Source organism: Anguilla anguilla, chromosome 13, assembly GCF_013347855.1.
Source record: "Anguilla anguilla isolate fAngAng1 chromosome 13, fAngAng1.pri, whole genome shotgun sequence".
NCBI classification, from domain to species: domain Eukaryota; kingdom Metazoa; phylum Chordata; class Actinopteri; order Anguilliformes; family Anguillidae; genus Anguilla; species Anguilla anguilla.
Window position 1 is genome coordinate 7,307,261 of NC_049213.1, and position 25,206 is coordinate 7,332,466.

Genomic DNA, 25,206 nt, shown 5'->3' on the forward strand with positions numbered 1-25,206 from the left:
GGCCACTCCTTCCCTCAGCTCCGGCGCGCAGCCCAAATCCTCTGGTAATGCGGCTTCCTCAGCCGTCTCCTTGGAGATAAGTCAGGCCTCTCCCGCTGCCCCGGCTCCGCCCCCCTGCTGCTGCCCGGCCACCCAAAGCGCAGGGCACCTCCGAAACAGCCCCGGCCATATACCCCAACACACACACACACACGCAACCTCACACACCCACTCACACAACCTCACGCACACACACACACACGCAACCTCACACCCACTCACACAACCTCACTCATGCACTCGCTCACACACACATGCACACACACCCACTCACACAACCTCACGCACACACACACACACGCAACCTTGCACACCCACCCACACACACTCATGCACTCGCTCACACACACATGCACACACACACAACCTCACACACCCACCCACACACACTCATGCGCTCGCTCACACACACACGCACGCACACGCAACCTCACACACCCACGCACACACACTCATACGCTCACTCACACACACCCACACACACACATATGCAACCTGACACACCCACCCACACTCATGCGTTCGCTCACACACACACACACACACACACGCAACCTCACACACCCACCCACACACATTCATGCACTCGCTCACACACACACGCACGCACACACACACACACCTCACACACCCACGCACACACACTCATGCGCTCGCTCACACACACACACACACACACACGCAACCTCACATACCCACCCACACACACTCACACACATGCACACACACGCACACACACACACACAACCTCATACACCCCCACACACACACACACACACACACATACAACCTCACACACCCACCCACACACATGGAGACATGCACACATACCTGAAGTCAGTGATGAACATTACCTATAACTTCACATCGTATTTCTTTTAATTTAATTGATTTGCACCTGTTTTCCTCACATAATTCCAGTACATATTTAAAGCAGTTATTGAGTGTGAATATTTAAATAATACAAATAAAACTATAGTTTCTATATGGCCTGAAATACACTTGGAGATATTGAGCCTAATTCACTGGAAAAATTTGCTTCATATATTTCTTTGTTAGGTACATCTGATTCATCAGACCTCCAAAATCATGATTTATCTGCATAACTAAGGTCGTGGAAATTTTGAGTGCGTGGATATGTTTATAAAATGAACCCAAAAACCCAACTTCTGAGCAAAATTATGAATAGCATAACGTTGCTAAAGATTATATTAATGGTGTAGGCGAGGCAATGCTAGATTCATAACATCATTACCACACATTAAGCTCACTTTGCTAAATAACAATCTCCATACCCCCTTTTCAACTGGTAAAAAACCAGACCATTGCAAACTACAGCCTACCCATGGGACTCGGCTACTGACTGTGATTCATACAAAAAGCACTATTTTATTTTTAGTCATTGAAAAGCTGGTCCCACATCCTGCAAAAAAAAAAGCTTGGTAAAAAAAAAAAAAAAATCTAAAAGCAGTTCAGTTAAGTGCCTTCGCAAGACACACGATATTATTCATCGCATCGGCTCCAGAGTAAGAGACCTGCATTCTTTGAGTGATCCAAGCTGCTGAGATGCTACGATATGCACAAAGGATTCTGGGAAGGATGTATCAAAGTGCAATATCTGTAAAAATGACTTGGATCAAAAATCAAAAACCGTCAGCTTCCATAACTGTTAAAATAATGGACAGCCGCATCTAAAAATGGCTTAAATTGTCAGTTTTATAAAAAATAAAATTTGAATTAGAAACTATTCGTTTATTTTATATAAATAAAACTTCACATGTATTTATAAAAACGATTTTTTTAACACAGTCGAAATTCCTGGACACTTCCTGGGAGAGACATGAAAATGTTCTTGTCAAATCATTGCAGCCAAGCGTCTCCTCTTCAGAAATAATCAAATAAGTTGCACCATCAAAAGTATGCAAATGAGGCCAGCCATAAAAGCTGATGAGATTCTCAACAGAGTGACAAATTATATATACAAGAATAAACTCTGATATTTTTTTTTAAACTTTGTTTTCGGACAATCAGGCAGAACTTTGATTTATGATTTGCATTCCAAAGGAAGCAAACGCGCAGATGTCTGAACAAATAAAGCTACGCACTTTTTGTGACGTTTCCGAGGCTGGTCCAGTGTGCAAGCTGCACAAACAGACAGGACGTTGTCAGCTTGAGGCCAGAGCTGTGAGACGGTTCTACAGACAGGAAGTTGTCAGCTTAAGGCCAGAGCTGCTTGACGGGTCTACAGACAGGAAGTTGTCAGCTTGAGGCCAGAACTGCGAGACAGTTCTACAGACAGGAAGTTGTCAACTTGAGACCAGAGCTGCTTGACGGTTCTACAGGCAGGAAGTTGTCAGCTTGAGGCCAGAACTGCGAGACGGTTCTACAGACAGGAAGTTGTCAGCTCGAGGCCAGAACTGCAAGACGGTTCTACAGGCAGGAAGTTGTCAACTTGAGACCAGAGCTGTGAGACGGTTCTACAGACAGGAAGTTGTCAACTTGAGGCCAGAGCTGCGAGACAGTTCTACAGGCAGGAAGTTGTCAACTTGAGACCAGAGCTGGGAGACGGTTCTACAGACAGGAAGTTGTCAGCTTAAGGCCAGAACAGCAAGACGGTTCTACAGACAGGAAGTTGTCAGCTTAAGGCCAGAGTTGTGAGACGGTTCTACAGACAGGAAGTTGTCAGCTTGAGGCCAGAGCTGCTTGACGGGTCTACAGACAGGAAGTTGTCAGGTAAGGCCAAACCTGCAAGACGGTTCTACAGGCAGGAAGTTGTCAGCTTGAGGCCAGAGTTGTGAGACGGCTCTACAGACAGGAAGTTGTCAGCTCGAGGCCAGCGCTGCGAGACAGTTCTACAGGCAGGAAGTTGTCAGCTTGAGACCAGAGCTGTGAGACGGTTCTACAGACAGGAAGTTGTCAGCATAAGGCCAGAACAGCAAGACGGTTCTATAGACAGGAAGTTGTCAGGTAAGGCCAAACCTGCAAGACGGTTCTACAGGCAGGAAGTTGTCAGCTTGAGGCCAGAGTTGTGAGACGGCTCTACAGACAGGAAGTTGTCAGCTTGAGGCCAAACCTGCAAGACAGTTCTACAGGCAGGAAGTTTTCAGCTTGAGGCCAGAGTTGTGAGACAGCTCTACAGACAGGAAGTTGTCAGCTTGAGGCCAGAGCTGCTTGACGGATCTACAGGCAGGAAGTTGTCACCTTGAGGCCAGAGTTGTGAGACGGCTCTACAGCTCTCCAGGTGTGTGGCACTTCCATTAAGGAGCATACAGCCGTGGAGGCCTGTCCCTCTGCCTGCTCCACACACACAGTATTAATGAATGAATCATACCTCCACTCACGTATTCCCTCCCTTTCCTCCACAGCCTATGGCAGATGAAACAGACTCCCGCTGGCCAACTGCATACCAAAGCGGGGACCTTCTGGAGGGGCCCAGGCACTGGCCAGTCTGGCCACCAGCACAGAACTGGGACCTCATCCATTATCAGCTAAGAGACCAAGCTGATCCTGGATCAAAGCCCTTATCCATGAAGCATCTCACAGGCCTGATGGCATATTTGGGTTTTGCGTTTTCAGTTTAGCCTCATAGCTCATAATGGATAAGGTTAAGATATGAAAATGGGAACGCTGATCCAAGGTCAGCACTCTGGGACATTTTAAGAATGCAGGCCACGGCTGGCCCAGCACCACATCCTTCAGACCAAGGGCCAATAAGGACACAGGCAAGGGGGTAAGGGCAGATCTTTCTGAAAAAAAACTGCATATCCCAATAGCCCCAGACTGGGAGGATATTACAGAACCATGCAGACGGGAAAACACCAAAGAAACCACATCACTCACAACTATCCAAGCTAAGTTCTGTGCTGGTTTTATTCTTGAATATCCCCATGGCTGCAGGAACCAATATGAATCAAAATTTTGTCTTCATTTGTAATGTTCTGTCTCTAACAAAGAAGCAGAAGTGGGAATGAGCAGAGACAGTGGAATGGCGATGAGGTGGGGGGGGGCGGGGGGGATTCTCAGAACAAGCCAAGGGGGGATAGTTATTAGTTATAACACGGGTTGCCAGTCCTTAATTTATTAATAGTAATAATAGTTTTTAATGGAAATCATTGAGAAATTCATGGCCGGAGGGCGAGGGAGAGGGAAGAGCGCGTGACAGAAAAGGGGAGAAAGAGAGAGTGTGAGGTGAGATGGAGAGACAGAGAGAGAGAGAGAAAAAAGATGGACGTGGGACGTGGTGTAAGCGTCTGTGTACTTGGCGCCCGTAGCGATGGCCCCGCCCCCTGGCTGCGAGTGGGTGTCCTGTCCCCCCGCGGTTATTAATGGTCCCGCGGCTCAGCGTTGAGGGAGGCCGTCCATAAAACTCAGCTTTTTAATCTCTTCCAATACCAGTAATAACCCCGCTTTTCTTGCACTTTAAGAGACCCATATATTCGAGACTGGCGTTTTTATCTGAAAACGTGAACGTGGCGCCCCGTGCTTAAGACTTCAGGCACCTGCCAGAGAGCGTCCTCAGACACTCTGCCCTCTGCTCAGAGCAAGGAAGCACTCAGTGTGTGTGTGTGTGTGTGTGTGTGTGTGCATGAGCGTGCTTTGTGCCTATAATATTCTAGGGTACACTTGCCATCCATCAAAGCTATGACTAAATACAACCCTGCACTTTATGATGGGTAATAAGCCACTATAACTCTTATTCCAGAGTCCAAAATGGTTTTAGCTTTGCTGTGTACGAGGAATATTTCATTTCTCCCTCATTAAACATTTCTCCTTCACCTCAGTACACCGTATCAGAAGAATCTCTATGAGAATCTCTGTTGGCCTATCAGCAGAAAGAGCTTTATACCTGTAGACCGTCTCTGCTGGCCTATCAGAAGAAGGTGCTCTGTCACTGTAGAGCGTCTCTGTTGGCCTATCAGAAGAAGGTGCTCTGTCACTGTAGAGTGTCTCTGTTGGCCTATCAGAAGAAGGTGCTCTGTCACTGTAGAGTGTCTCTGTTGGCCTATCAGAAGGAGCTCTGTCACTGTAGAGCGTCTCTGTGTTGGCCTATCAGCAGAAGGAGCTCTGCATCTGTAGAGTGTCTCTGTTGGCCTATCAGAAGGAGCTCTGTCGCTGTGGAGCGTGTCTGTGTGGATCTATGAGCAGAAGGAGCTCTGTCGCTGTGGACCATGTCTGTGTGGATCTATCAGCAGAAGGAGCTCTGTCGCTGTGGAGCATGTCTGTGTGGATCTATCAGCAGAAGGAGCTCTGTCGCTGTGGAGCATGTCTGTGTGGATCTATCAGCAGAAGGAGCTCTGTCGCTGTGGAGCATGTCTGTGTGGATCTATCAGCAGAAGGAGCTCTGTCGCTGTGGAGCGTGTCTGTGTGGATCTATCAGCAGAAGGAGCTCTGTCGCTGTGGAGCGTGTCTGTGTGGATCTATCAGCAGAAGGAGCTCTGTCGCTGTGGAGCATCTGTGTTCCAGCATCTCTCAGTTCCCTCGCTGCGGAAATGGTCTTTGAGCACCTGAACTGCCAGAAGCCTGAAGCTCCACCTCAGCAACACCCCCCCCCCCATCCCCTGAGGGGGGCCGTGCACAGCATGCTGGGAAGGAACAGATGCTGCCAATTCCCTCCGCTTCCTGCACAGCGTCCAATAAAATAAAGGCTGCAACAGAGCTGACACGGTTGTCACTAATGTTTCCTCTCCTATCCCCTCCTCTCCCCTCTCATCTCTCCTCCTCTCTTCTTCTGCCCTGTCCTCTCCTCTCCCCTCCTCTCCTCTTCCCTCTTCTCTGGTCCCCTCCTCTCTACTCCTGTCCTCTCCTCTCCTCTCCTGTCCCCTCCTCTCTCCTCCTCTCTTCTCCTGTCCTCTCCTCTTCCCTCCTCCCCCTTCCCCTCCTCTCCTGTCCCCTCCTCTCTCCTCCTCTCTTCTCCTGTCCTCTGCCCTCCTCTCCCCTCCCCTTCTCTCCTCTCCTCTCCTTTCCTCTCCTCTCCTCTCATGTCCTCTCCCCTCCCCTCCTCCAACTAAGGCAGAGGCCGTTCATTTTCATTTCCTTTCCAAATGTCATCATTTCTCCACTCCAAGACAGCCCGCGCTCTCTTCCCCCCAAACAGGATCCCCGTTTTCAGAAACGAAATGGCGGGTGACCGTGTCAGGGGCCGTTTGCGCTTTGACTCGCGACCGCCCGGCGGCGCCCCACGGCCCCGGCCCCGGCCCCAGTCGCGCGGCGGGGAGAGGGGCATAAGTCTCCCCGTCCCGACTCGCCTCCGGGGCCCCTCGTATATCCAGCCCTATCCCGGGGGGGGGGGTCGGCGGAGGACGTCGCAAGGTTGCAGTAATCCCGCCAAATATATTTTCGAGCGAAAATATACGTTCTCCCGGCCCGTCCCGAGCCCGGCGGGGACCGAGACGTCCTCGTTCCGAGGCGGGCGACCGGGTCAAGCTCACGCCGCGCGGTTGTGCGGTGGATTATGGCGCACAGGGCGGGGCCCGGCTAGCAGGCTCGGAGTGACGGGCCGCCGGAACCCAGCGAGAGGTGCTTCGAGATTTAATTTTCACGACACAACGTTTAACGGGACGCGATGAGTTTTTTTTTAAAAGACAGATTCCACATTTCCGTGCAGGATTTGACAGATTGATTTTCACAATGGGGTTTTGTTGCAGGTTTTCAGGTATGCTACTGAACAACATCGACAGATTGGCAACAGAAAATAGACTTTCTGTAGCTAAACCATTTAAAAGCACTACGTGATGTAATAAAGGCTGTATTGTAGTATTTTTTATATTATTGTGTTATGATGATGATGATGATGATGATGATGATGCTGATGCTGATGATGATGATGATTATTATTATTATTATTATTATTATTATTATTTCATGGAATGGATTGGCTGAATACTCAATTCTGATTGGTCCAAGGGTGTGTATTAATTTTCAATAACGGGACACTTCGGCATCTTAACAGTTCTAAAATCACTGTGCGACTAAATCCAACATTCTAAAGCAGTTGAACAGCAACGTAATTCTTTTGATTTTTTATGCAATTTACATCCCTCAATCTCAGTGCCTTAGAAACATTCTCCCATTGAAGAAGCAAGAAATAATGTGGGCACAGGATCATTTCCATGTTCATTTCCAGGATCATCAAAAAGGCTAGCTCCATCTATTTATCCATCCATCCATCCATCCACCCATCCATTCATCCATCCATCCATCCAACTATCTTTCTTTTATCTACCTATCCATCCATTCATCCATCCATCTATTATCTATGGGATGGGATGCAGGGGTGATACAGACTGGGGTGGTGGCTGATGTTATGGCAACCAGAATAGGCTGCTTGGTTTCCAGTGGAAACCTGGTGAATTTTCAAAAAAAAAAAAAAAAAAAAAAAAAAAACCATCTCAAATTGCATCCCAAAAGAAAAATAAAAATAAAAAAAGGATGAAGCGCACCTGGTTGGACTGATTCGTGCATATTAAGTGGGCCGAGGAGCCCTGCCACGTAGCCGCGGCGATCAGCCCAGCGCCAGATGGGTGTTGTGTTTTTACCGGGCGACGGCCAGAACGGGCTGGGTTCCCTGCCGGGAGGGAGAGGAGGTGCTGAGGCTGGGGAACCAGGGGCTCCAGGTGCTCCCGTCCCGAACAGCAGCCCGCAGAAAAGCTCCCCGCGTCTCGGGGTCACGGTCCCCCGTACTCAGAGTGAAGGTGTACAGTCAGGGTGTGACTGCAGCACACACAAGGCCATTTAAAGAACCATGCGATCATTTAACAGGAACCCAACAGCCCGATTGGTCGATAAGAAAAATATGAGCGAGGACAGTGGTGAGCGCAAGGGTGAGGCATGGCAGCCGGTGGGGGCGGGCGGGGGGGGTACGCCCAGCGGAGTACACCCAGGACATAGGAGCATCCTCCGCTTTTTTCTCCTCTTCCTCCTCCTCCTCCTCCTCTAACCAGCAGGGTCCTGTTCTCCGCTCCGGAGAAGTTTTTTTTTTCCGCATAACTAACCCTTTAAGGTACAGGATCGCAAATACGTTATTCGAACGTTCTCGTAACATCGCGTTAACAGAACATCGCGTGATTGTGACGTGCTGATGTCACAATCACGACTGTTCCAGAATGGAGCTCTATGCCGGCGTTCTAGAATGGGAGTTCTAGAACACCGGCGCAGAATTTCTGAAGAAGAAATAAAACAAGAACGTTCCAAAAAAAAAAGAACCCGCTCTCGAAAGGGTTAAGGAGAAGGATGAAGGCTGATGCTGATGCAGGCAGAAGTAATGATGGGTTTGAGTGCGGATAATGATTCCCACGGAAGCCCAGCTGGGCTCTGATTGATAGTTAATACCCGCTATTACCGCCGTTACCTTTTACAATCAGCTCGGCGTAGTTGGACACCCCGGAGCCGCCGTCGGAGCGGATCACGCATCGGTACTTGCTCACGCTCCGCTGCGCCGTGTCCGCCACGCTGACCGTCGCCGAGAAGCGCCGGTGGTTGACCACCCGCGTGACCATCAGCGCCGTGTCCTTCCCGTTCCACTGCTGCAAGGGGAGATGGGAAACACACACACGCGCGTAAGCCCAGACACGCGTAACCACACACACACACAAAAACACACACGCACACACGCACACACACGCGTAAGCCCAGACACGCGTAACCACACAAGCACACAAACACACACACATGCACACACACACACACACGCACACACACGCGTAAGCCCAGACACGCGTAACCACACACGCACACATGCACACACACACGCACACGCACACATGCATACACACACACATACACACACATACACACACACACACGCACACGCACACACGCACAGAAACACACGCACGCACACGCACACAAACACACACGCACACGCACACACACACATACACACACACACGCGCACGCACGCACGCACGCATTCACGCACACGCACACACGCACGCACACACGTAAGCCCAGACACGTGTAACCACACATGCATACACACACGTAAGCCCACGCAAGCGTATACACACACGCGCGTACAGTAACCACATAAATTCACATGCAAATGGAGACACAAACATGCATGCGTGCGCGAACACGTGTAACCAGACACACACACACACACACACACACACACACACACACACACACACACACACTCACACACACACACACACACACACACACGCATGCACCCGGTCACCTTGCTGTCTCACCGCGTGAGCAGCACCATGACTAAATTAATTAATCTAGTGCAATGGGCTCACCAAGCCCCTGCTCATCTTTCGTGATGCATATCAGCAGAGGAAGGTGAGGCGTTGTGTCAGGTTTTTTAAAAGGGCCGCGCGGACAGCTGGCTGCATCGCTGCGCGCTGAGATCTGAGATTCCCGCGGTGCGTCTGAGATTCGGCGGGAGTGACGCAGAGACACGCCGCGCGCACGGGGCCCCCGGGCCAAACGATCACAGAACACGCCGCCGCTCCACCCCTTTTTTTTGGGCTGTCTGTGGTCCCCTGGGATCCACGCCCTGTGTCTTCGCACGCCTCCGAACTGAGGGGGGTCACTCCGAGACGCGCGGCCCAAGGCTGTGGCGCGCGGAACACTCAGGATCATTAATTACACAGCCTCGTTAAGAAGGACAGTCTGCCTCTCCTCCAGGAAACCCTTCACCGCAAATAGAGCTAGAGCTCAAAATCTAGTCCACACAAAACTGCAGCAGCAGCAGTATCAGTAAGAGTAGCAATAGTAGCAGTAGTACCAGAAGTAGAAGTAGTAGAAATAGTAGTAGAAAGAGTACTAGTAGCAGTAGTAAGAGTAATACTTGTAGTAGCAGTAGCAGTAGTAGTAGTAGTAGTAAGAGTACTACTAATAGTAGCAGCAGCAGTAGTAATAGTAGCAGCAGCAGTAGCAGCAGAAGTAAGAGTAGTAGTAGTAGTAGTAGCAGCAGCAGTAGCAGCAGAAGTAAGAGTAGTAGTAGTAGTAGTAGCAGCAGCAGTAGTAGTAGTAGTAGTAGCAGTAGCAGCAGAAGTAAGAGTAGTAGTAGCAGTAGCAGCAGCAGTAGCAGCAGAAGTAAGAGTAGTAGTATTAGTAGTAGCAGCAGCAGTAGTAGTAGCAGTAGCAGTAGCAGCAGAAGTAAGAGTAGTAGCAGTAGTAGTAGCAGCAGCAGTAGCAGAAGTAGAAAATGAAGGCAATACCTAGCAAATACCAACTGTCCACATCCCTTTATTTTGCTGTGATTCTAGTTTTAATTTTCACAGATGAGACCATAAATTTGATCACAATAGAAGGCTGATTATGACAGGAAGGCCACTGCAGAGGCTGTTATTAGAGGCTGTTGACTAGACATCACAATCCAGCCACATTATCAGGCACATTAAAGGTCTACGGCTCGCTCAGCAACAAAATCAGCATCCATTGCACATTCTCTGATAACATTTTTTTTTTTTGCATCATATCTCCACTTGAAAAATATGAAGGCAGACGTTGAGCAGACACTGCACACCAGGCAGACTGCCTGTGAAGCTCTGTTAAGACCATAATTGCTGCTACATGAAAAGAACTCACCCTGCAAATATTTGGCTCTAGCAGTACTTTCATGATATACTTTTCACAGTGAGAAATGTCAGCATTGGGTAACAAAAGGCTCTGAAGAGAACAGATTTGACCTGCTAGAAGTTAGCATGCTAAGCGACTGCAGCGTTGAATCGACTGTGAGATTAGTCCACACAGCATCAGTTCATTTCAACAGACACACACAGCAGAGCATCCAATGACAATGCTCCAAAAAACACCTCCTTCACTCCCACTCTGAATTCCCCACCACACATGCACTCACATGATGGCATTCATCACAATCTCAGCCACAGTCTGTATCAGTTATACTAACTACAGTACCAGTTATAGGGGGATTGAGCGATCGTGTATCATGCATCGAGCAAACAGAGGTAGAGCTGTAATGGATAGAGACAGACTCACAGACAGGTGGAGGTTGTGTAGGGTATAGACAAACGTGGAGGTGTGTAGGGAACAGACAGAGTGTGGAAGTGTGTAGGGCACAGACAAGTGGAGGTGTGTAGGGTACAGACAGGTGGAGGTATGTAGGGAACAGACAGGTGGAGGTGTGTAGGATACAGACAAGTGGAGGTGTGTAGGGTACAGACAGGTGGAGGTGTGTAATGTACAGACAGACTCACAGACAGAGGTAGAGGTGTGTAGGGTACAGACAAAGATGGAGGTGTGTAGGTTAGAGACAGGTGGAGGTGTATAGGGTACAGACAGAGGTAGAGGTGTGTAGGTTACAGACAGATGATGGTGTGTAGTGTACAGACAGACTCATAGACAGAGGTGGAGGTGTGTAGGGTACAGACAGAGGTGGAGGTGTGTAGGGTACAGACAAAGGTGTAGGTATGTAGGGTACAGACAGGTGGAGGTGTGTATTGTACAGACAGAGGTGTAGGTATGTAGGGTACAGACAGGTGGAGGTGTGTAGTGTACAGACAGACTCACAGACAGAGGTAGAGGTGTGTAGGGTACAGACAGAGATGGAGGTGTGTAGGTTAGAGACAGGTGGAGGTGTATAGGGTACAGACAGAGGTGGAGGTGTGTAGGTTAGAGACAGGTGGAGGTGTATAGGGTACAGACAGGTGGAGGTGAGTAGGGTACAGACAGAGGTGGAGGTGTGTAGGGTACAGACAGGTGGAGGTGTGTATGATACAGACAGAGGTGGAGGTGTATAGGGTACAGACAGGTGGAGGTATGTAGGGTACAGACAGGTGGAGGTGTATAGGGTACAGACAGAGGTGGAGGTGTGTAGGGTACAGACAGAATCACAGACAGAGGTGGAGGTGTGTAGGGTACAGACAGGTGGAGGTGTGTATGATACAGACAGAGGTGGAGGTGTATAGGGTACAGACAGGTGGAGGTATGTAGGGTACAGACAGGTGGAGGTGTGTAGGGTACAGACAGAGGTGGAGGTGTGTAGTGTACAGACAGAATCACAGACAGAGGTGGAGGTGTGTAGGGTACAGACAGGTAGAGGTGTGTAGGGCACAGACTGGCTCACCTGTAGCCACAGTTTGTCGTGCTGAGACCACTTCCCGCCAGCGATGCACTGGAACGTGGCGTTCTGTCCCATGTTCACCTCCACATTCTGCAGCCTCAGAAAGTGTGGGGCTTTCCCTGCAAAGGAGCACGCCAAGACTTAATGACACACAAACACATACACACACACTCAAACACACACACAAACTCATACACACACGCACACACACACACACACACACATGCGCGTGCACACACACACACACACATGCGCGCGCACACAAACACCACACGCACACATCTACACCCACCCACACACAAACATAAACTCACACACACAAAACTGCCACCCTTCAGTGCTGATGCATAAACACTCGCACACACACTGACAGACGGGGAATACCTCTAAACTCTCACAGTAATTAGATCTCTTTCCATTCCTTCCCTTTCCTTTCCTGTGAGAAACGCGCGTTTGGTAGGAATTACCGCGGGGTTCTGCGCAAAGGAATGGGAGTCAACCCGGGCTCGTGCCTGGCGTCCTCGAGAGGCAGAGTTAAGGATGCAATTCAGCCTCCGTCTCCACCGAGGCTCAGAAAGCAGGGATAATGGGACACACACTGATCAGGCTAATGCGGGAATTTATCTTGACGTTAAACGTTTCCTGAGAAACGCAATTGTGTTATTTACTCTCGCCATTTATTTACCTACGGTGTGATTAGATTTGTGCAGCGCTATGAATTATGGAGCCGCGCCGAGCTGTGACTCCTCCAATAGGAAAGAGAGAGAGAGAAACCAGCACAGCGAGCGCCTTGCTCTGGTCTTCAGAGAGAAACCAGCACAGTGAGCGCCTTGCTCTGGTCTTCAGAGAGAAACCAGCACAGTGAGCGCCTTGCTCTGGTCTTCAGAGAGAAACCAGCACAGTGAGCGCCTTGCTCTGGTCTTCAGAGAGAAACCAGCACAGCGAGCGCCTTGCTCTGGCCTTCAGAGAGAAACCAGCACAGTGAGCGCCTTGCTCTGGTCTTCAGAGAGAAACCAGCACAGTGAGCGCCTTGCTCTGGCCTTCAGAGAGAAACCAGCACAGTGAGCGCCTTGCTCTGGTCTTCAGAGAGAAACCAGCACAGTGAGCATCTTGCTCTGGTCTTCAGAGAGAAACCAGCACAGTGAGCACCTTGCTCTGGCCTTCAGAGAGAAACCAGCACAGTGAGCACCTTGCTCTGGTCTTCAGAGAGAAACCAGCATAGTGAGCGCCTTGCTCTGGTCCTCAGAGAGAAACCAGCACAGCGAGCGCCCTGCTCTGGCCTTCAGAGAGAAACCAGCACAGTGAGCACCTTGCTCTGGTCTTCAGAGAGAAACCAGCATAGTGAGCGCCTTGCTCTGGTCTTCAGAGAGAAACCAGCACAGCGAGCCCTTGCTCTGGTCTTTAGAGAGAAACCACCATATTGAGAGCCTTGCTCTGGCCTTCAGAGAGAAACCAGCACAGTGAGTGCCTTGCTCTGGCCTTCAGAGAGAAAGAAGCGCAGTGAGCACCTTGCTCTGGCCTTCAGAGAGAAACCAGCACAGTGAGCACCTTGCTCTGGCCTTCAGAGAGAAAGCAGCACAGTGAGCGCCTTGCTTAGAGAGCCAACAAAAACCAAGGCCCAATCGCCCAATCAGTGCCCAGCCTCACTAATGCTCTTCTGGCTGAATGGAAGCGAATCCCTGCAGCAATGCTCCAACATCGAGTATAAAGCATTCTCAGAACAGTGGTTGTTGTAGCAACAAAGGGTGGACCAACACTATATTAATGCCTATAATTTTGGATGAGATGATGCATGTCAGGTGTCCACATACTTTTGGCCATGCAGTATATATACTCAATAGTAGGCGAGTAAGCTGTTTGGGACCCAGCCCGGTGCATTGAGCACTCAGCACAGACACTGTGAGAGACTGTGGGGGGGGGGGGGCTGCGGGCGCGGGACATGGCAGACGGAGGTGCCAGGGGATTGGGGCAGGAGAGCGGGGACAGATGCCGGGCAGGACGGGGGGGGGGGCGCAGCGGGACACTTACTGCAGGGGTGGGCCAGGACTCTGACTTCATCCACCGCAATGAATCCTGGGTGGCCCTGCACTGAGATGGCCTCAAATATCACCTGCAGCAGGAGAGAGGGACAGAGAGAGGGAGGGAGAGGGAGGGAGGGGGAGAGAAGGAGGGAGAGGGAGGGAGGGGGAGAGAAGGAGGGAAGGGAGAGAGGGGGAGAGAGAGGGAGGGGAGAGAGGAAGGGAGGGAGAGAGAAGTAGGGGGAGAGAGGGATAGAGGGAGAAAGAGAGGGAAGGAGGGAGGGAGGGAGAGAGAAGGAGGGAGACAGTGAGAGAAAAAATACTTTTGCCCTAGAAACTCTCCCCACAAAGGTTATTTCACTTACATTTTCACAGGGAGGAATAAGGCAGTTTGATTTATAAAATTGTCAGAGCTTGACTAAACTTTAGTTACAGAACCTTTCTGGGAGGCTGTTTTTAGAGGCTTTCATACTGAAAGCAGGCACTGTTTGGGCTTAATTAGACCACATGTTCCTAGGCATCGAGCATCACGCGACAGGCAAATGTTATAGGATCGGTCTGAACCACCGCTGCAGCACTTCTGCATGTGCAAGAGACGGGGCTGCATCGGGGTCTGATTTATTCCCGTAATCATGGTTCACTCTTGTGTGCTGAGCGTAAAATGACATACGGTGACAGAGATTATGCAGCATAACTCAGACGTTGCGTATTCTCAAGCAGACACGGTGTATTACAATGCACACACTGCGCATTATGATGCACACATTATGGAGCAGACACGATTGGTTATGGAGTAGCCGTGATGAATTATGGACTAGACATTATGCATTATAAAAAAAGACATTAGGCATTATTACACAAGATATGCATTGCGGAGCAGAAATAATGCTTTATAGAGCAGATATGATGCATTATAGAGCAGATATGATGCATTATAGAGCAGGCATCATTAGCTGGTTTACACAGAGCCAGAGGTGCAGCAGAGATTAGAAGGGAGAGGTTAGGCTACCTTAAGCAGATCAGCATGTTAGCTTTTGCTGAGAAGAGCAAGATGTTAGATGACACTAAAGATCTATAGTACAGTTTGTTTTGTGTCGGCAGCCAGAGGGTATTTTACCAACTGGGACAATTTGATAAATCTAACATCCGGAAGAGTGTGTGTGTGTGTGTGCGTGCATGAGGGTGTTTGTGTGTGTACGTGTGTGTGTGTGTGTGTGTGCGTCTGGGTGTGTGTGTGTGTGTGTGTGTGTGTGTGTGTACGTGTGTGTGTGTGTGTGTGTGTGTGTGTGTGTGGTGTGTTCCTAAGCGTTTTTCATTCTGTGTGACTTTCTGTTCTCAGCAATGTCACCGTTGGCCAGACTCTCTGCTTCATTGTAATGGCACGCTTGCACGGTACGGTCTCTCCCTTCGGAAGCCAGCATCTTGATAAGCAGGTAATGGAATCAACGTACCATATCATCCAAGGATGCCATGCATATCCGGGCCGTGCATCGCCGGTTGATTTGATTTGAAAGAAGCCGCGCGCGCCTTCGATAAGTCAACAGTAATTTACAAGCATGTGCGTGCTCGGTCCAGCTGGTTCAAACGTGGCGACGGAATCACAGCATGATTTTATTTTCTGACATCGCCGCAGATACGGCCGACGTCACCGCCGCTGATGAAAGCCGTGCCGTTTTCGCAATGGAAGCGGGCCCAGGCCTTCGATTCATCTCGGGAAGAAACAGATCTCACAAAACTCGTGCCGGAACTGAAATGTCACGATTTGGAGAAACCGAGCAGATCGTCTACGCTGTGAGGGCCAACCGTTATTTTTCATTTTTGTGAGCCTGGGCGTGTACGTACACAAGCTGAATTTATCAGCCTTCTCCTGAAAGGAAGCGAAGCGGCTAGCAAGGCACTGCTCTGTTTCAGCTACCACCAGCAGCCTCTCAATGTAGACAAGGTGCTGCTTTTTAGATCTGCTCTAATGGACCTGTGTACGCTTGCTGATTAATTTAGAGTCCAGGTGAAAACTATGACATGTACAAGCACTGATTGTGTGTGTGTGTGAGTGTGTGTAAGTAAGTGTGTGTGAGCGTGTGAGTGTGAGCGTGAGTGTGTGTGTGTGTGAGCATATGAGTGTGTGTGTGTGTGTGTGTGCGTGTGTGTGAGTAATTGATATTGACACCTGGGTGTAATAGTGCTGAACCTTGGCAGACCCTGAGCAGCATTAGTGAGAGAGACCAGCTGTGACTCAGTGCCCCTCAAAGAGCCAGTCCAGCAGAGGGGGAGGGGGGCGATGACTACAGGTGTAACCTTACGCCACTTTGAACAGCACCCTTAGCAACACCCTAACAACGCACTTAACTCCACTGCGATATAACATCCTCAACACCCGATGCATTTTCACACAACCCCCCCCCCCCCCCACAGCCGGTACTCCTTGGCATTTCCCAGAATCCACTCCGTCCGCGAAGGAGCTCCGGCGAAAGTGTAAATACATCAGCAGCTGCGGCGCGCATCTGTCGGACGGGAGTTATTACACAGCGATAATGACATAACAGACACGCGCGAAACATTCCCCCGGACATTCTCCGGAGAGAAGGTTCTGCCTTTCATCTCCGCGTTAGCGGGAAGGACCTGCAGTTTCCCGTCACGCCGAGTTGGATTTTAAAGGCTTCTCGAAGCGGCAGCGGCTCGTAAATTCTCCATCGAAGCAGTCGTTTCGCGTCGGATCGCCGGGACCTGTTCGAGGCATCTCGCCTCACGCGTGAGAACGCCGTTCAGCGCGGACGCCGCCGTCGCCTCGCTCTCTCCTCGCTCGACGCTTCAGACGTTCGGGCGCTTCCTCGCTCGCTAAAAGCCGCGTTAACCGCGGTCCGTCTCCGGCTAAATCCAGAACCGGACGCCGCGCGCCAGGCCGCCGCCCGGGGCGGTTCTGTCGCCCCCCCCCCCCCCCCCCCACGCTGTCCCGCAAGAGCGGGAGAAGCGTTTGGCGCTTCGTTTTCCCAGCAGCCGGGCCCGAGATGGGAGCCCAGCCCGCCGAGGGCTCTCCCTGTCTCCCCACAGCGCCTCCCCCTGGCCGACGCGGACGCAGAAAACCCCCAGCCGCCCGCAAAACACCCGAAGGCGCGACCGGCGTCATCCACGCTCCCCCCCACCCCCCCTCTCCTGAGACTCGCCTGACGGAACCGGCGCTGGGGCCCATACTCTCGGGGCCCTTGTGCGATTTTTTGCGCAGGCGACTCTGCAGACGGCTCTAATTCGCACCTCCCACGCCAGCTGTTATTAGGACGCGCCTCCCGTGTTTACGCCCGCCGCTTCGCCGCCTCCCCGCAAAACAAATAAACGCTTTTGTTGTCGCGCCGCGCCCGCTCTGTCGGGGCCCGAAGCAGACTGCGGTTCATGAGTCCCTCACACACTCCTGGGACACCTGTCTGCTCTCACCTACGCTTTCACTGGGGGAAAAGGAGGGCGGGAGGGAGGGGGGAAACACGATTTTGTAAAACACACATATTAGGAGACTCTCAGAGAATACAGCCTGAATGGGACAGCTTTAAAACGTCTGTGTTCAGTATTAGTACTGTATTATTACATCAGTTATATTAATGAAAGAATAATAATAATAATAACAATAACAATAATCTTCTTCTTCTTTCGGCTGGGTCGCCACAGCGGATCATCCTGATCCGCATATTTGATTTGGCATATGTTTTACGTCGGATGCCCTTCCTGACGCAACCTTCCCATTCATCCAGGCTTGGGACCAGGACTACGAATGCACTGACTCGCGCATCCCCAGTGGCTGGGTTTTGGGGCATTGGCCGGCATGGCAGGCGAAACCTCTACCACTGAGCTACCGATGCCCCTTAATAATAATAATAATAATAATAATAATAAGAAGAATAAGAATAATAATAATAAGAAGAAGAAGAAGAATAATAATAATAATAATAGACAGGCAGAGGGTATTATGTTTTTAATGGCACACCACGTTCGGTAAATATTCCTGTTGTGCGCCAATTTGTTCGCATGCTGGCGCTCGTTTGACGAATCGAGCGCACAGCAGGTTCCCGTCGTTCTCCTCGACGCCGCGCAGCTGGATCTCACAGCGCTTATCGAAAACTCTCTCCGGCTCCGGAGCCGTCGACGGCAGTCGGCCCCGTCGTAAAAAAACAAATTAATAAGACTCGTTTAATAACCCAGCGCGTCGTAAATAATCAGATATCCTTCCGCGAGCCTTCTCCGTGATGGAAAAAGCTTTTCTGGATTATCTCCTCGTCGTATGCATCCGGGGACTAAATGAATATTTGATCGCGGGGGGGAAGTGTAAACACCTAAATATTCACACTGCTGCCCAAATGTTTGCTCTTCTGTCGCGGCGCGGCTGCTCCCGGAGACGATTACGGAGCCGTAAAGCGTTCAAGGACGCCGTTGCGCGGACGAGAAACACGTCTATTGACATTTTATTTCTGACTGAGCAAATCTCCGTGATCCTCTTCCATCTCTCCCTGGCTGTCTTCACCTTCAGTCTCTACCGGGAGGGAGGGAGGGAGGGAGGGAGGGAGGGAGGGGGTGATGGAGAGATGCCCTAGAAAGTATTTCCACAAAGCTTATTTTCACTTACATTCGCAGGTGAGGGATAAAGCAGGTGATTTATGACACAGCCGCACAAAGGTGACGAAACTTCAGTTACGGAATCTTTCCTGGAGTCGGTTCGTAGAGGCATTCCGCTAGGCCAAACGGTTATTTCTAGCCACGAAACACTGCTGAGTCTCAAAGCCATTACCACAGCCACACGAAACGTAGCACACTGACCTAATTACCATATTCATCTCACCATTAACTTTAAAAAAGGAAGAAAAAAAAATCTGATTCTACTACTGAATTACGTAACTGAACCAAACCGCATGCAAAGAGTCAGAGATGAGCTGTCAGTGGCAGTTTCCAAACGGAATCATTTCTACATCGTACGGATGAATTCAACCTGCCCCTCCAACCACAATTCCGAAACATTCCGGAAAGTCCCACCGCAGCAGAGAACCACACTGCGCATTTATAGATCCCGTTCCCAAGTGCACATAAACATCGCTCCTTCTGTCGGAAAACCCAACCTGCTGTCAGTAAAAGCGTGTGGACAAATATTGACTAGCCTCTCTACTACTGTTTAAAATGAAACCCCTCGTGGCTTGTGTGCAAGAGAGCATTGTGAAATCTCCCCGCATCTTGGCACAGCTAACACAGAGCTCCACGCGTTTATCATGGGTGTAGCTGCCCTACCTGTGCTATATATAGCTATAGCTATACCCTCAAACGCATCTGCTACTCAGAGCAGTGTGTCCTCAAATCCCCTTCGGTACCTAGCGCAGTAAAGGTAGGTCTATGCAATGATAATTACTATTGGCTGTGACCCAGATGACTCTGTGTCGGCTCTTTCCATTGGTTAAACCGGAACGTGTGCACTTCTAGAAGTGGCCTTGAATAAGAAGTTCTACTCAATGCCTAAATGTGATTTAGTTGATTTAGTTGTGTAAATGTGTAAAACAGCAGAACCCCAATCTCTTGAGCAGCAGAAGATGGGGGGACCTGAGTCGTTCGTTCGGGTCCGAGCCTCCAGGCCACGGTCACCGCGGCTACAAAAACCGCTCGTCCCAAACGACGCGACGACGGAGGTGAAACGGAGACGCTCGCTACCGAGCGCGTGCGTCACGGAGCGGGCGGGTCCCTCCCACCGTCTGAGAAAAACATCATCTGCCTTCACGCAATGCGAGACCTGGGCCACCGAGCTTCACATTCAATCAGCCCTTTTCCCCAAAAAACTTTGCGCTGAAATAAATACAAGGCTTTGCTTTTTTTTTCACTAGACAAAGTGATATATCAAAAAGTAATCTCCAAACCACGTTTGTCCAGAATTACACCTTCAAAAAACCTGCATTCAATTGTAAAGCGGGTTGAGAAGCTGGTCACATGGGCACACGTCACAGCAATTTCAGACAGACATTGATTATGGGATGGAATGGGATAGGGTGGAATTGCGTTTGAGTGCTTAGCAATGCTGTGGAGACATAAAGTGCCTGGTATGAGTTGGTGTTTGAGTGCTGTGCATTGTCATAGAGATGTATGGTACCTAGCAGGAGTTGGCGTTTGAATGTAGTGTGTTGCCGGGGAGACACACGGTACCTAGCAGGAGTTGAGTTTGACTGTAGTGCATTGCCAGGGGAGATGGGCGGTAACTGGCATGAGTTGGTGTTTGAGTGTAGTGTGTTGCCATAGAGATGTATGGTACCCAGTAGGAGTTGGTGTTTGGGTGTTGTGTGTTGCCATAGAGATGTATGGTACCTAGCAGGAGTTGGCGTTTGACTGTAGTGCGTTGCCATAGAGATGTATGGTACCTAGCAGGAGTTGCCGTTTGAGTGTAGCGCGTTGCCGCGGGAGACGTGCTGTACCTGGTAGGAGTTGGGCCAGAAGGTGCTGATGGCGAGCTCGGCCTTGACCCAGCCCTCGGTGACGAAGGCCGAGGCGTTCCACACGGGGTTGCCCTGCGGGCCGCCGTTGACCTTGACGTAGACGTTGAGCGCCCCGGGGCCCGAGCCGTCGCGGCTGGACAGCGAGTAGTGGAAGTCGATGCAGTGCGTGTCGTTCTCCTTCAGCGTGGGCAGCAGCAGGTGAGCCTTCTGCCCGGAGGCCCGCCCAGAGGCGTTCACCACCATGAAGGAACCTGCGGAGGAACCGGGGAACGTGAGAACTCAGGAACACAGGAACAGGCTACGTACACACATAATGAGAACAGGCCAGTCAGCACATCTAGAACATAAGAGCATAAGAATACATAATGAGGAGAACATGCCATTGAGCCCATCTAGAACATAAGAGCATAAGAATACATAATGAGGAGAACAGGCCATTCAGTCCATGACAGCCTAGGTTTGTCACCAGGGAGTTTCCTGCGTTGTGTCAAACACCCCAAGGGTCTCTGCCTCGTTCCCCGCATGCTCTTCTACACTCTACTGGCCCTGAAATGGGTCCTGATTTTTCAGTGAAAACAGAACGCAGCAGACCTAGTGGTTCTTCTGGTCAAAGACAGGTGACCCTGGCCAAATGACATGAGCTTTCAAACCCATAAGATGTCTGTACTGAATGAAATAATAATTTTGATAGTTCTCCCATATGAAATATGAAGTCACCCATATTGGAGAACATTTTTATATAGTCTCGCTGGTTTCAGCTGGCTTGTGTTCAAGCTGGGATAGGGAAAATAGCCAAACGATCAGGCTTTATACATTTTTAAAACTTATCTTAGAATAATAACAATGAGGTGATTAGTGAGAGTAATTATGCAGGTGGTCTTTGCAGGCGCATTGCTGAAACAACAGCAATTCACCGTGACCCCATTAAAGTACTCAATCAGACAGACTGTATCATTTATCCTGCGTGTGCTTAAGCACTTGACATGGACACCCGTATCCAGCTTTAATTCCGTCGAGTGTTGCAACCGAGCAGGTATAGGCCAACCGTGTGCAGGTCTTTCTCATTCCCTTTTAATGGTGTCTTTGACATAGTGCAATAAGCTAACTGTGTCAGGATTTTGCACTGTGAGTAGGTCGTAGGACAAACAGACAGACACAGACAGGCACACAGACACTTCAGCATTAACACAGTTGCATACATTCACTATAAAAAGTTAAGAAGACCTTTAAAAGAAAAAGTTGAGTCTTTGAAAAGGTTCAGGAGCTGAATACATTCGGTGACAAATTAAATTGCCTTTCCTACTCTGGATTTATAAGGGCCAGAAGATAGAGACACATAACTCAACGTAAAGAGCAGGAGTGTCCAATCTCACCCAAAAAGGGCTGGTGTGGGTGCAGGTTTTTGTTCTAGCTATTTACAGAGTGTATTGACTGTATATATGGTGTACAGAGTTATAGAGGGTTTATAACGCATTTATATAGGGGCTACAGAGGGTGAATATTGTGTATACAGGGTTTATAGGGTGTGCAGAGGTGTGATGTGCAGGTGTGATGTGCAGAGGTGTACAGGTGTGGATGGTGTACAGGTGTGATGTTCAGAGGTATACAGGTGTGATGTTCAGAGGTGCACAGAGGTGTATGATGCCCTCTCTACAGTCTGTTTCCGGACTTGTTTTGAGCCGTTCCCCATGCCCTGAAACACAAGCACTTCTGGCTGCCAGCGAAGACGCCACATGGAGCACCAAATCAAACTATTCATCACGGAAATGGCGTGGGCCTCATCAGCGAGCAGGGTGGGTGATGAGCGTGATGCCCATCAATCACTCTGACCTTGCGATGAGATGGAGCCAATCAATGCAGAGCAGAGCCACAATCTTCCCCGCAGCCGAAGCAGGCCATTATCGCCGAACAGGCCTGATTAAATATCTTCACTCCAGCCTCTCTGGTTTTACATTGGCCTTCCCAGCATGCCCCTCTGCCATTACAAAAATGCCAGCCTCTCTTTTTGCGCAAGGCTGAGTGCTCCCGAGCCTCTCACACCGCCCCGCGTTCCGGAAACATCCGCTTCAAACGCCGATGTTTCAGAGGAGCGGGCTGAAAACAGCGGGGTGGAGCATCACTGTTCCACTGCTGTTCTTTAGGCAGACAGGCAGACAGACAGACAGACAGACAGACAGACAGACAGGCAGGCAGGCAGGCAGGCAGGCAGGGAGACACACAGACAGACAGGCAGGCAGGCATGCAGAGAGACAAACAGACAGACAGACAGACAGGCAGACATGCAGGCAGGCAGGCAGGAAGATAGACAGGCAGACAGACAGACAGACAGACAGACAAACAGACAGACAGGCATGCAGACAGGCAGGCAGGCAGACAGAGAGAGACAGATGGAGGACGGACGGACAAACAAACAAACACACAGACAGACAGACATGCAGGCAGGCAGACAGACAGATGGAGGACGGACGGACAGACATACAGGCAGACAGACAGACAAATTATTGTCTGTTGTACACAGGCTTTTGCCATGCTATACAGCATGCATAAGCATTACTTTCATTTGCATCACCACAATAATCACAATAACTTACATAAAACTTAAGGAGGTACATCTATACTTCAGGCATTTAACAGGAGGTACATCTACACTTTAGGAATTTAGCAGGAGGTGCATCAACACATCAGGCATTTAGCAGAAGGAGGTACATCTACACTTAAGGCTTTTAGCAGAAGCTCTCATCTAGAGCGATTTGTACAGATTACATTCTTCATGTTGCATTCTTATGTTGAAGCACTTCAGCATAAGAACCTTGCTCAAGGCTGCAACAGCAGTGCCCCAGCTGGGACTCAAACTGGCAACCTCGAAGTGGCAAACCCACCTCATGCTGCACTGTTGTCCCGACTGTCACAATTGTAACCTATTTCATGCCTCAATTGGTGTGTCATAAAGGTGTGGGAACTTGGTGTCCAGCCCCAAGGTTTCAGGTCCAACTCCCAAGCGGAAAAGCCTTTGCATTTCTACCCTCGAGCAACGTACTTAACCTGAACCACTTTAGAGAAATGTGCATCTGTACAAGTGCGCTGTATGAACCGCATGTGGGCTGTGCAAATCACTCTGGACAAGACCCTCGGCTTAATGCCCAAAATGTAAAACAAATAAATAAGTAATAAAAAATAAAAAGGTATATGTCTGGTAAAGTGCTGAGGCCTGAAGTAGACTCCACTTATAGTTCAGGTAGACCATCTCCTGATTGCAAGTCCACCCAGGCAGTGCACTTACAATCATTCTAATATACTCAGTGTTCTTCTGGGCATCAAGGGGACATTCAACAAAGAAAGTAATCATTTAATTTCCTTGCATATAGAAATTCCAAAATTAAAATGTCGTCTGAATAATGCAAAAAAAAAGAAGAAAAAACAACAGCAACTAAATTGAGTTGTTTATTCACATTAAATTCCTCCTTGGTCTCCCACATAGTAGTGACTGTTTTAAAGTAATATCTCCAAAAATCAAAAACCACAAACACCTGTGTGAGTTTGAATATGTAAAATAAATCCCAATATTGGTCAAGTAAACTGTAGTGTACAGCATGAAGAAAAATACAAATATATTTGGAGTTCACTTAACCGTGCTGAAAATAAACTATTAACTATAGCTGCTGACGCAAATGATAATAATCTTGGAATGTTCTTTGGCAGGGATCTGCTCCACTTTGCTTGTCTAAGATGCAGAAGCATCTGACGTAAGCAGGCAAACATACTGCATTACCCAGAATCCTAGAGAAACAACAGATGCCTAATTTGCATATGTCTCTGCACTACTTCCAATCACCAGATAGCAACACACAGGGAAGCGCACATTATTTATTATTATTTTTAAATATCTGAACTTGAAAGGAATCACAATGAAGCAAGTGATGTTTCAGTGTGACAGGTGCACAGCTGGACTTTACTGAATTCGACAAATACTCTAAAACACTGGGCTGTAGGGTAGAGGGAGACTGGTTGGCATTTGGGCTTGTTATGGGAGTTGCACATCTAAAGCTGCTTTTCCACCGCATGGTACCTGCTCAACTCGACTCTACTCGATTTTGGTACCAAGTACTTTGTTTTCCACTGCAGATAGTACCCCCCCTTCAATGTAGCTGGTCGTCAATAGCAACGCCGCATGAAACTGCCGTTTCTGACCAATCAGTGGTCTGCAGTGTTTTCACGTCACCTTTTGGTATCGCCTCAGCTCACTTGGAACCTCAACGGAGGTGATATCAAAAAAAGTACCAGGTACCAAGTACTATCCACAACTTTTGCCCGAAGGAAAACCAAAAAATTTGAGTAGAGTCAAGTTGAGTTGAGCCGGTACCATGCGGTGGAAAAGTGACTTAAGTGACAGGAAATGTCTGAACCATGTCTAAGCGCGGACGTCCTTTCTCTCTCTCTCTCTCTCTCCACCCGGCGATCGGCGAGCTTTCGGTCAACGGCGCGAAACGGAAGCGGCTTTCCGCGATAGCGAGCACGCGCTAACGCCGAAGCGGGCAAATCGATTTGAACGCGGGCGGCTCCCGCTAACCGCAGGAGATAAAGGGAAGAGATTAATAAACGGCTCCTTCCCGGTTCTCTGTCGCTCGACGGCCCCGCGGCTAACGCGGAGGGAGGGGAAAATCACCCCCTT

The 25,206-nt window shown here is 49.5% G+C and overlaps 1 protein-coding gene across 17 annotated transcripts in view; it reads right to left on the reverse strand.

Moving 5' to 3' along the window:
- Positions 1 to 25,206, reverse strand: part of ptprt (protein tyrosine phosphatase receptor type T) — a 297,385-nt gene that overhangs the window by 184,873 nt on the left and 87,306 nt on the right. For all 17 annotated transcript variants that reach the window (XM_035389554.1, XM_035389544.1, XM_035389558.1 and 14 more), the window contains exons 3-6: positions 20,517 to 20,788; positions 14,102 to 14,183; positions 12,077 to 12,192; positions 8,387 to 8,561 (exon numbers count right to left, since the gene is read on the reverse strand). In XM_035389554.1, coding sequence (XP_035245445.1) covers positions 8,387 to 8,561; positions 12,077 to 12,192; positions 14,102 to 14,183; positions 20,517 to 20,788 — 645 coding nt within the window. The remainder of the gene's footprint in view (positions 1 to 8,386; positions 8,562 to 12,076; positions 12,193 to 14,101; positions 14,184 to 20,516; positions 20,789 to 25,206) is intronic.